This window comes from Alligator sinensis, unplaced genomic scaffold, assembly GCF_000455745.1.
Source record: "Alligator sinensis unplaced genomic scaffold, ASM45574v1 scaffold497_1, whole genome shotgun sequence".
NCBI lineage: Eukaryota > Metazoa > Chordata > Crocodylia > Alligatoridae > Alligator > Alligator sinensis.
Genome location: NW_005842883.1, coordinates 213,003 through 225,271, shown reverse-complemented (window position 1 = coordinate 225,271; position 12,269 = coordinate 213,003). Strand labels below are relative to the sequence as shown.

The window sequence follows — 12,269 nt, the reverse complement described above, 5'->3', positions numbered from 1 at the left end:
CAACGTTGCCCCTGCTTTTCCTCCGGCTCCCCACATATCTGAAAAAGGACTTCTTATTGTCCTTGATGCTCAAAGCTAGCTGGAGTTCAGTTGCAGCCTTGGCTTTCCTGGTCTGCTCCCTACAGGACCGGACCAGTGCAGAATAATCCTCCTTGGAGGTGACTCGCATCCTCTATCCTTTGTAGGCCTTTCTTTTTTTTTTTTTTAGCCTCAGGAGGTCTGCTAGGTCCCTGGAGAGCCAGGGGGGCTGCTGTACCCTCTTGCTGCCTTTCCTCCGAGATGGAATAGACTTAGCTTGTGCATTGAGGATCGCTCCCTTGAGGAGCAACCACTGTTCTTGAACTCCCCTCTCCCTGGGGTCATGGTCCCTTAGGGCCTCACTGACAAGCCTCCTGAGCTTGTCAGAGTCTGCTTTCCTGAAGTCAAGGACTTCCGTGTTGCTGACTGACTTGCCAGCTTTTTGGCGGATGGTGAAGGTGATCAGCTCGTGGTCGCTGTCACCCAGCTTCCCATTGCTCACTAGGTCGCCGACTAGATCATTCGCAGTAGCCTGTACGAGGTCAAGCAGCGCTTTGCCTCTCTTTGGCCCATAGACTTCTTGAGTAAGGTAGAGGGTTAGGCCGTGCCCCTTTCCTCCTATGGAGTTGTTGGGCCCTGGCCATACCCCCATTCTCCCCCTCCCCGTCCCCTGCAGGGCGAAGTCACACTCCCTTTAGTTTTCACTGGGCTGGGTCAAGCTTCTTTCCCTTGTGGGGCTGTCTTGCTGCCCCCCTCCCTTTCCCAGTGCAGCCAGAAGGTGCTCACCATGCCCATTTGGGCACTGGCTCAAGTGCATTGGCTGGATCCAGCTTGCAGATGGATGGGCATTGTTAATCTGGCCTGCTGGCAAAAAGTTTGGGCACCGTTGTAGGAGGTGGAACGGGTTGGGGAAGCTGTGAGGGAGCAGTGGCCCAGTTGACGTAGACAGAGCATGGAGTTGAAAGCCACTCTGTGTTTATTAAAGTGCCTATTTGTGCAGCGGCTCAGTTTTCTCACCCCCTACTCTGGGCGTCTTGAAGAGGAGGTGTCGGACTCGATTATCTATTGAGGTCCCTTCTGACCCTAACATCTATGAATCTATGGTTGATGGCTGCTTTAAAGGGAAACTCGCTCACCAACCTCATTGCCCCAGTCAGCCTGGACCACTGTGAAGCCAGGTCCCAAATAATAAAATGGTGTGTATATGTTCTTCAAATTCTAGTATTCTGTTTCAGTACTGTATTTCATGTGCACTCTTCTCCTTGTGCCTGATCTAAAATGAATTGTCGTTCTTTGTTATTGAAAATGGAAGTAAATCAGTTTTACTTTCTGGGACTTCTTGCTTCTGTTCCCTTTTATTGTCTGCGGTGATGTAACCAGTGACCACACACTCTGAAAAGCCAAACCATGACCCTATTTCTGGGCTTTCTGACATCCCTTATAAGCTGGCTGTGTATACAGGGACTTTTTAGCTGGTGATTCTTGCCACAGAAGAGCCTGAAAATAGCATAAGAGTAGGGGAAAGTACCTATATCAGCTCCTCGGTGTCTTTGATGGGAAGTAGTAGTTAGGGGAGGACCTGGTTGGAGCAAACTGCACCAATTATTAAGGGCTGCCAGTGATTCTTGATTTTTTTTTTTTTTTTTTTTTATCTTGAGCTGTTGCAAACAGCGCATATCAGAGCAGCTCCTGAAGCTAAATATCTTGGGCTGTTGTGGTCCTAAGCTGTCTTTAGCCACCAGAAGATACACAAGTAGAACTAGTTCTCCCCTTTCCTGAACCCTGTGCTAAACTTAGTTTAGGTCATCTTCCCCCCAAAAGTGGAGTCTGTACATCCAAATATGTGAAAAGAGGGTTACAAAATGTATTTGGTTAGAAAAAGTGTTGCAGAGCTGAAATGCCTGGTATAGAACAGGACAGAGAAATAACTGTTTTCCCAAAGAGCTCACATTCTAAGGCAGTGGCTTTCAACCTGTGGACTCCTGGGAGTCTGCAGACTATGTCTAAGGGGTCCATGAAAGATGATTGTGATCAATCAAAAGTATGTGAATACCTGCACTTACAATGCAAAGGGGTCCATAGCTCCATTCAAAATTTCTTAGGGGTCTGCAAATGAAAAAGGGCTGAAAATCATTCCTCTAAGGCTCTGATCTTGCATTAGTTTTATATGGGTGGGCCTTTGGACTACAGGCATGCAGTTCAAGTCATCAAGGTTCTGCGTAAATCTAATGTCAGAATTTGGGGCCTTTAAGATAGATCTAGGCCAAGGGTGGGCAAAATATGGCCTGCACACCAAAGTGTTTCAGCTGCCCACTGTGATGAGCCTCTGCTGCTGTGGTACCACTAGCCCCTGCTGGCTGTTTTGGGGGCTCAGGCTGGGGCAGCCACCCCTGACTTTCCCAGGGTCATGCGCTGGTGGGCAGAAGTTCAGTGTGGGGTGGGGACAGGACGGCTGCTTGGTTTGCTGCATCATGTCCCTCCTGTGCAAGCCTGGCTGCCAGCAACTGCTGTGCCAGGCTTCACAGTGCCATCAGGAAGCTGGGTGGGAGGTGGGATGGATATGGTGGGATGTAGGGGTCTTCACACTGTGTGGCCTGGCTCAGCCCCAGCTGCAGCAGAGTGGAGTGGTGTTGGGCACAGCCCTCCCTCCTCAGGCTCCCGGCGGTGACCAGTGGGCTGGATAGGATTATTTGTGTCCCCCCAGCTCCCCTGCCCTCAACAGCTCACCAAAACTCCTTAAGTGGCCCTTCAGCCCAATAATTGCCCACCCTGGTCTAGGTAGTGGCGTTAACTGGGGCGGGGCAAGTGGGGTAGTTCCCCGGGCACTAACTTGAGGAAGGGGAAACTGCTGCTGCATAGTCACAGTGGATGAAAGTCATTGCTGGCCTGGTGTGTCATAAGCAGGGATCCTGTTTTTCTCTGATGAAAAATTGCAGATTCTCTGACAAACCCCCCAAAATCTGTTATTAAAATTAAAAGCCCCCTGCAGCACCTCTCAGTCCTGCTGGTGCCCCTCACTGCCCCCATAACAGCCCCCCCGCCCTACTCATGCCTCTTGCCCCCCACCCACAGCTCTTTCCCCCCAGCCCTGCCAGAGAGGCCCACAGCTGCCAGGGCTATGGGGCCAGGGCCCCAAGTCTGCAGATCCTTGCCCCCAACAGCAGGCAGCTGTAGCAGAAGCAGTATGGAGCTGGCTTTCCCACTGCTGCCGCCTGCTCGGATGGGGGTGGGGCTGACCCCTGGCTCCCCCCAGCCCTGCCAGAGGGGCCCCCAGCCCCTTGCAAACCCCACTTACCTCACAGGCTCCAGGAGGAGAGTCAGGCTGACCTGAGCTGAGCGGAGCTGTGGCTGAGTGCGTCTCAGACCCCGCCCTCCCTCTCCGGGCAGTGCTGGGGTTTCCTGCCCTGTTTGCAAACAGCTTTTGCGGGCTGGAGCTCAGCCAGCCTGCAGAGCTGTTTGCAAAAGCAGGGAATCCACATTTTCTCTGATAAAAAGGGGAAATCTGGTTTTCTCTGTTTTCCCATGGGAAACGGAAAACCCAGATCCCTGATTATAATATTCAGATCAGGGGATAACTTAGATCAGTATGTCTATATCTGAGCATGTGGCATTTTTTTTTAATGGTGAGAGGTTTTTTCTTTTTGCAGAGCATCAACTATTAGTCATCCCACAGCAGATCTATACATTTCCTCCCCAAGAATTAGTCAATCTCTAGGTGACACATTATCACTTTAGACATGGACAATATAATTTTGAATGCTAAGCTGAATTATTTGAATGGATAAAGTTGCAGCTTATCCTGCTAAACGGGATGAATCAATTGGCTAGAAGTACAAGTATGAAATCTTAAAAAAAAAAAACAAAACAAAAAAAAAAACCAAACAGTTTACTACGGTTACTACACAAAACTGACACTAGACACTTTAATCTGTGTTATACCTCTTAGGAAAACCTGGTAACTATTAAAAAAAAAAAAAAAAAAAAAAAAAAATTTCTCTCTCTCTCGACTTTTTATTTAGTGCAAGAAGAAAGTACATAAATAAAATTTAGAGTTGCCATAGTTAAGTGATGCTAAACTTACATAGCTGTTAAAGTTGTCTAAAGAATTGCATATGTAAATACAATTATATATATTTAAGTATCTGTATTAACCTACATTTAATTCATCATTGAGATTGATATTCAAATGGCAAAAAGTCAAGACATTCAATCGCCTCAACTCTTTTCTCTTGAACAAAGTCCCTGTAATAGACTCTTTCGCTGTGTGTTCATACAACAGTGACTAATTGATATTTGTGCTTTTCAATAAATAATGCGTCGTCATTTCATGGGCAAGGGAACAAGCATACTTGGAGCTTTTTTTAAAGACAAGATGCATTGTATGCAATTTAAAACTGTACCTTTTTTATAAATTTAAAAACAGTCTTTGTAGTGGTACATATACAATGTGTGCATACTTTACTTACCTGAATCTAAGATTATTTCAAATTTAAAAGGATTCCCCAATAATTACTATATTTACTCAAATCCAATATGAGATTTCCCCCTCTATTCAACAGGTGTCAAAGGGGCAAGAGATGGATGGCACAGGGGCTGGTACCACAGGTCATGCTAGAGGGCAAGGGCCAGGAGTCTGCTTTACCTGCCGCAGCAGTGGGGGAGACTAATATAAGAAGACTGTTCGACAAATTTTAATTTTCCATGCATAACATCTAATTATTGGGACGGTTATCTTAGATTCTATACACAGGTGGGGCTGGAGCCAGAACTGCAGTAGCTGCCAGTCCTGGGCTGGTACTCAATTCTGAGACATGGCTTTTTTCCCCTGACACATTGAATGGGTGATAAAAAACAAACAAACAACCCCTCATGTTGAATTTGAGTAAATACAGTATATTGAGACCTAGTGTAAGCATGAGCCAAATGTAGATAAATGTTACTGTGTTGTGTACATTTGTCAACAAGGAAGTATAAATCAGTAGAATTTATGCATCAAGGACTAGAATGGATGGGTATGTACTGAGTGAAGCAGCTTTAATAGACAGTTGTAAGAAAAAGTAAACTCCCCATCTTTTCAATTCTTCCCTACCCTTAGTTGTTTTACCTGAAATCCTATATGCACATTCTTGCTTCAATTTTTTCATGCTTACTACTGTTCTCTTGGCATACATCAGAGTCCCCCAAGGAGTCCAGCATCCCCCTCTTCCATGTGGCTTCTCTAACTCATGGAGTTTCTTTCATCTAGCCAGTTCTGTTTTCCCTTGACTGCTATTGTAGTTAAATGAAACCCCTCTATACAGAAATTTAACCCTCTGTTGTTTTCCCATACTCAAGCTTCTGAGATTTTTTGTTAAGTCTCTCCAACTCTGTGTTTTTCAGTCTCAATCAGTTTTTTCAGTTTTAGTCTTCAGCTTTCCTGTTCAGGGATTTTCCACTATCTAACTGCCCCCAGCCCCATACACAAACCTGGCAGGATTGCCTTTTCTAGGATTTAACCATGTCATTGTCTTTGGATGGCTGCTGCTTGCATAGGAATCATCAAGATTTAAAGACACTGTATTGTCTCTGGTCTAGGAAATGCAACCCTGACAGAAAATGGTATTTTTATATACTTTAAGTTATTCACAATAGAGCAATTTCTTTAGTGGCCTGAATTAATATAGTAAAAGATTTCCATATTCTTACAGCATCACCCCTGTATGCTGCAGAATGCGTTATGAGCTTAAGTAATAGGAAATGCCTTTTCCCCTGATGTCATTCTATTTCTCCCCCTTAACATGTTTGCCTTCAATTTGATATGAGATTCCCAATGTCACTTGATTCTTAACCAGGTAAATAACTTTGTTAAGGAGAGAAGGGGACCAGGAAAGTTTTACCTTAATTAACCTTTGTTGCTGAGCCATGCATAACTTGGAGCTGTGAGTTCCCAAGCGACTTTCAAAATCTTTTGAAGAGCCACAGCAGTCACATAAACAAAAGGTGCAAATAAAGGTTTTAACTTTCATGTGGCTAATTGAAAAGTGAATATCTTAAGTACTGTTGATCTTTGTGGCAGACAAGGTATGTATGACATGGTGCAAGACACTAACTGATCCCCAGTTTAGAAGGAGTTAACTCCAACTCAGTTTTGTTTCCCACTTGACAAGAGATAGGTTTGTAAGACTCACTGGGAAGATCAGGCTCCACACCCAGATTTCATGAGATTGCCTTGAACCTCAAATTGGGAAGCTGTTCTGTTTGTTAAATAATTAAAGCTTATTGTGAATGCTAACTCCTGTGGGAATGTTCTTGCTGACTAACACTATTTTTGTTCTTTTCTGTTGGGTCATTCTCCTGGCTTACAGAATGATACATTTTTAACAATAGCAAGGGAAATAGTATATCCTATTCTTTTACAAAACTTTAAAGAACTGTTCTTGCTTTGCTTAAATTTTTTGAAGTCTTGGGTAAGTGAGAGTAGGAGGGGGTAAACAGGAATCTTGCATGGTTCCCCAGTTAGAATATTCCCCTCTAGTTTTTATACTATCAAATTACTGAGAGCTTGTTGACCTCATGTGCCCAGTCCCATATTAAAACAAGTAATTATTTCCTTTAATTGAATACACTCCAACGTTGTGAACAGCTCACATAATTGTCAGAAGAGTCGTTCAGTTTGTGGGATAGATTCTTTCTGGGTTTATCTTAATATATTTGCAGGTTGTCAGAAATCTGGAGGGCCTTTTCCTGGGATATGGCACATAATAACGCTTACTGTTATCTGATGATAACATTTGTTAATGAACTTGTGTGTTCCTATTCAGTTCATCCAAAGCAACTGAGATAATTGTGTTTTCTGTAATCTTTCATGGTATCTGAATATTCTGCTCATTTTGTTATCGGCCAAAAAAAAATGGCCATATCCCAATTGAATGCATGTTGCTGAATTACATTATATTTACTTTTTGGATCAGGTACCTGTCATTTGTTGACAGTAATGTCTTCTCTGAAAAGACAGGATATAATTTATAGTATTATATAAATGTTTAATTATAAACTGTGTGTGTGTATATATATAAGAAGATCTAGTGGGTCTATTGCATTGTCAATGCTGGATACTTCTGGTGCATTTTTTTGTTTTAAAAAAAAAAAAAAAAAAAAAGCGCTGTCCAGTCTGCTTTTGAAGGTCCCAAGGAATGGTATTTTCACATCATTCCTTGGGACACTTCCACACTAATATGTTTCTCTTTGAAGATGTTTTGCCGTCTTCTTCATTCAAGTATTTGTATTCTTTAATTTTTTTAAATCTAATTTCTTGTTCTGCTTCTTTGTTTTTTTTCATATTTACTAAGGGTAGCACAATTTCCCATGTATTTTACCAGAAAGAACAAAGAGTAAACACAGCAATATAAAAACATTGTAGAGTTCTGTTACTATTTTGTTACATGCTTATTGACTCTTAATGCAAAATTACAAATGCCCTTTTCACCATAGTTTTTATAAATTAATAGTGAACGGTACTGTGTTCAGTGAGGGGGGGGGGGGAAAAAAGGGAACTTGGTGAAAACTGAGCACAGCTGTGGACACCAGTAACATGAACATCTGGAGTGTATATGAAAGAGCAGTATCTTGGTACTGAATATGCTTCTCTCCTGACCTTAATATAGGCTATGATTTCATGAAAAGTGGTACATTATCTTCTCATAGTGATAACTGTGTTTATAAAAATACAGATAGGCTTGCTTAGGCACAACTATTCCAGAGTTTGAAGGCATGTTCTTGGCGTCAACGGGCAGAGCCCTTTTGAGTTTAGTGAAAAATTAAACTGGAAGTAAGGAAGAGGGAACACAGAAGCCACGTCCCCACGAGCAGGGGTATGCACTTGCCATGTGGAAAAAAGCACCAGCACAAATTTGTGTCACTGCTTTTTGCCCTGGCCCCTGCACATGGGGTTAGCACAGGGAAAAATGCTCCAGCACCTGGGCTGGTTCTAGCAGCCTTACCTTGGGTTCTGGGGGCCTTCTGGGGCTGCAGCAGTGGTGATTTGGGCATGTGGAGCCTGGCTGTCAGCTGGAGTGTGCGTTTGGCTGGCTATGCTCTGGTTTTGAGTGGTGCACACTGCCACCACGTGCCGCCCCACTTTTTTTTTTTCTGCCACGGGTTTCCTTGACACTGGGAGATCCCAGTGTCAACTCCCCCCCCCCAGTGCTGCAAATTATCAGTGCAGAGAATGCCTGTGTGTGTGGTGCGTGTGGTTTGCAGCATCGCAAACCATGTGCACACTCGTTTGGATATGCCCGGACTGTCCATGCCATTTATTTAACAGGCTCATAGGCTCCAGCCTCTGCAGTTGTCACTAGATCAAAGAACCTGTTGACTTCTGTTACTAACACCTTCCAGCCTAAGAAGATGCCTCTGTTTAGAACATTTTATTCACTGAAAGACGACTTTCCACACAAGGAGCTGTTTGGGGTGGGGAGGGAATGGGAAATAGAGGGATGCAAGGCTTCAAGTATGTTCAGTAAACTTGATCTGTGGAAGCATTACAGTGTGTAATCTCTAACTGAAATGGACTTTTGTGTGTTCCTACTTCAGAATTTATTGAAGATTTTAGCTGTGTACCGTATAGCAAAGGTAATTTATAGAAGAATTGAATTTAAATGGCCTAAAAGCTAATACTTTTTGAAGCTAAATAGATATATTATTTTCAAAATATAATTGAGATGCCAGCCCGGTGAAAACAGCAGTTGGGTCTGATGGGCCTTATGGAAATTTGTGTGGGTAGAAATCTGTCTACACCACCTCTCTGCATCACAGGTGGTGATATGTTTTAGGTTTGTTAGCAAGGGTTTTAGTAGCCCATGCAGTGATATTGTCTTCATATATTATTATGTCCAGAGACCCGAGAAAGGGTACAGTGATACTGAAAAGCTTGCCTAAATATTCCAACCATGCATTGGGTCCAATAAATGATATCACCCACAAAAGCTATTGCCTCTCTTGTCTGTCTTTGTAACTCATTCAGTTTTTTTGGTCCAGTTCTTTTGTTTTTTCTCTTTGTTCCTATACACCCAGTCTGTCATCCCCTTTTGTTTTTTCTTTTTCTTCTCTTGCCAAGTAACTCCTAAGTAGCATTATCTGCTAACAGTAAGCTGTCAGCACTGTAAGACTCAGAGATAGTTATTGCCATTAGGAAATGCTAATGGACAGGCCTACAGCTTTGCTATTGCTAATTGTAGCTGAGCAAGAGTTTCATATGTGGGAGTTTGAGAAATTAAGAAAGTATTGCATTCTCTTTATCTCCTTCCAAATTTAGGACTGCCAGTTTGTTGTGCAAACTGTATTAAGTACTTCAAGGCATGGGAACTTGAGAAACCATTCTGGCCTTGTGCCATTTAGGTGGAGCTATCTGCAAAAGAGGGTGACTGAGAGCCCTATTTTGCTAGGTGTCATCTGGTCTGACAGGTCTGTTGACCTAGGTAATGATTAATTGGTTAGATAGCAGTTAAATGCTTTTAAATTTAATTTTTGTCACCATATTGTCAAAGCTAGCTTGTCTAGTAATTCTCGTTGCGGACTAAATCCATGGGCAATATGAACATTGAGGGGAAAACTACTTTTTTGACTAGTTGCTTTTCAGTAAAATTTAGATTTTTTTTTTTCTGGTAGAAAACAGAAACCTTTTAATATTGCTTAACAAATCTAACTTTTTGAAAACTAAAATGGGCTAGCTTTGGAAATTTTAACTGTAGCTTTTACAACTTACAGAATGGTGATGGTGGGATGATGGATGTATACTGTCTTATACTAAAAGAGAGAGAGAGACAATTTCTCTTATACCTGTAAAATAAAGAAACACTATAAGGAGGTGTAACCAAAGATTTAGGGACCCTTTCAACCACTACTTTGCTTCTGTAATGTTTAGATCCCACTTCTGAAACAATCTGCATGGATGAACCCCTGGTCCTATTTGAAGCTCACTTTTATTTCTTCTACAGGCTGTCTATACGTGCAAAGATCCAGCTGCCTGGATCTGATTGCATGGATTGGGTCATAAATTATGAACTTTCTTGGATGTGGTCCTGTCTTGTTTCTGTAAAATAGCTACCAAAACTTTTGTCTGTTATATGAATGATTATTATGAAGCAGTTTACAGAATTGGAATTGTGGTCTTCTAGGCTGTAACATTATTTAATTTTGTATGGGAGAAGAAAAGCACTTATTTTGTATGTTTTATTTTGTTTCCATAGTTAACAGAAGATGAAATTGCAACCATTCTTAAGTCTACACTTAAAGGACTTGAATATTTACACTTCATGAGGAAAATACACCGAGATATAAAAGCAGGAAACATCCTCCTTAATACTGAGGGGCATGCAAAATTAGCTGATTTTGGAGTGGCTGGCCAGTTAACTGTAAGTATATGAAAAGATCAAAATGGTTTTTAGATTATGACCCATAACCAGGTTTTTAAAAAAGGTTTCCCACTTTTTAGTTGTCATTTCATCCTTTAAAGCTAGGAGTGACTGGCAGTAATGGGAGAGCTAGTGGTTGTCTTTTTATGATGATTGTTGTAGCCCTCCATTCCAATTAATGATTATATAACTGTCTTAAGTACCACTGTATCATGTTTTCCTGGTTAAGGGATTTGAAGTTTTTAACCATGAATTATATATGCAAATTGACTTGGTTAGGAGTTGAAGACATTACCATCTGATGACTTTAGTTGACCACTTGATCTGAGGATACTGCCTCAGTTCAGTTTCTGATGCATAAAAGATTCAAGTAATAGAAGTTTTAACTGTGACACTAAGAGCCCTGCCAGACACATAGGTAAAAGTATGATAGGATCTGTAGTGTGATACACATAGCTGCACTTCCTGCTATGCCACATGTGCATGATAGGAGGTGTGATTGTGGGATCCAGCATCAGATCCAATCAAGCTTTATTGCTGGTGCAGGGAGAGCCAGGGTCATGATCCTGGGCTCCCCCTGGATTGGCAAATGAGCAAGGTCCCATGGCTGGGAACCTGCAGCTGTTGGGACTTGCAACTGCCAGGGTGCCCCATGTACTCCCTGGGCTGGGAGCCCTGTCACTTTATGGAACTCCCAGCCATGGGAGCAGATGAGGCATCCCCACACAGTTGCAAGCCCCATCAGCCGCAGGCTCCAAGTCATGGAAGCTCATGGGGTGTCCTGTTAGCTGGTGGGGCTTCCAGCCACAGGAGAGCACTTGGTCACACATTCAGTTAATGGTGTAATAGGAATGAGCCACAAAATTATTGCACATCTTTTGTGGAATAGTTTTATGGATTATTCCTCTGTTTATCATGCCATTAATTGATTGTACATTTGGCAGAATTGCAACTTAAGACGTGAGTAACTGACTAATCATGTCTTAAGGGTAATGTGTGGCAGGGGTCTAATTATCACATTTGTAATTTCTGGAAGTTGGAATTTCTAGAAAGGACAACACTTGAGTGGCTATGAACACTGAGCTAAAGATATTTGGTCCCAGACATTTAAGAGAAGAAGTGGTGAGACACAAACCAGTTAGGAAAAAAGATGCCTTGTTCAATCAGATTTGCTTAGTGGAGCTAACTTAATAAATGTTGGGGTTTTCTGTGTTTGTTTTGTTAAATTAATCCAAAGGCATTGGAGATGCAGTTTAATACCTTTAGGACATTTTGATTCCTTTACGGTACACAAACAAGTTTACTGCAAAGTAAACTATGGTGAAGTTTTAGTGCATCAGCTACTCTTTGAACACTCCCCACTGAGATGGCATAAGTTATTCTAAATTTACTGTGGGGCAAGAGTGTACACATGGGCAGTAAATATGGAGTAGCTGATGCACTAATGGGATGGATGCATGCATGTTTGAAAGCATTTCAAAAGGTGAGCTGCCACTCAGGAGCATGCAGCAGCTGTTGCGTTTGAACAGTTGTGTGGACAAGCCAGGAGCAGTTCAAATGTAACAAAACTACTCCAGCTTTAACTCTGGATGAACAAGTGGTGAAGTTGGAGCTGTTTTGCTACATTTCTATCAGCTGTCCATACACAATTGTTAGAATATAGCAAGTAGGCCTGTGCAAAGCGGCTAGTATTTGCTTTGGATTCAGATTCAGTCGATTCGGGGGACAGCGATTTGATTCGGTGACTTGAATCCCTGTCCTGAATCGATTCAGCCGAATCTGATTTGAAGATTCGACCGCATCCCCCGCCCAGCCCCAACTCTCCTGGTTCCAGTGCCTGGCTCTTTTTTTTTTTTTTTT

The 12,269-nt window shown here is 42.4% G+C and overlaps 1 protein-coding gene across 1 annotated transcript in view; it reads left to right on the top strand.

The window, feature by feature from the left end:
• The window catches only part of LOC102371773 (serine/threonine-protein kinase 3), a 244,257-nt gene that overhangs the window by 49,509 nt on the left and 182,479 nt on the right, over positions 1-12,269 (top strand). The window contains exon 5 of the mRNA XM_025192051.1: positions 10,245-10,409. Within this exon, the coding sequence (XP_025047836.1) occupies positions 10,245-10,409 (165 nt within the window). The remainder of the gene's footprint in view (positions 1-10,244; positions 10,410-12,269) is intronic.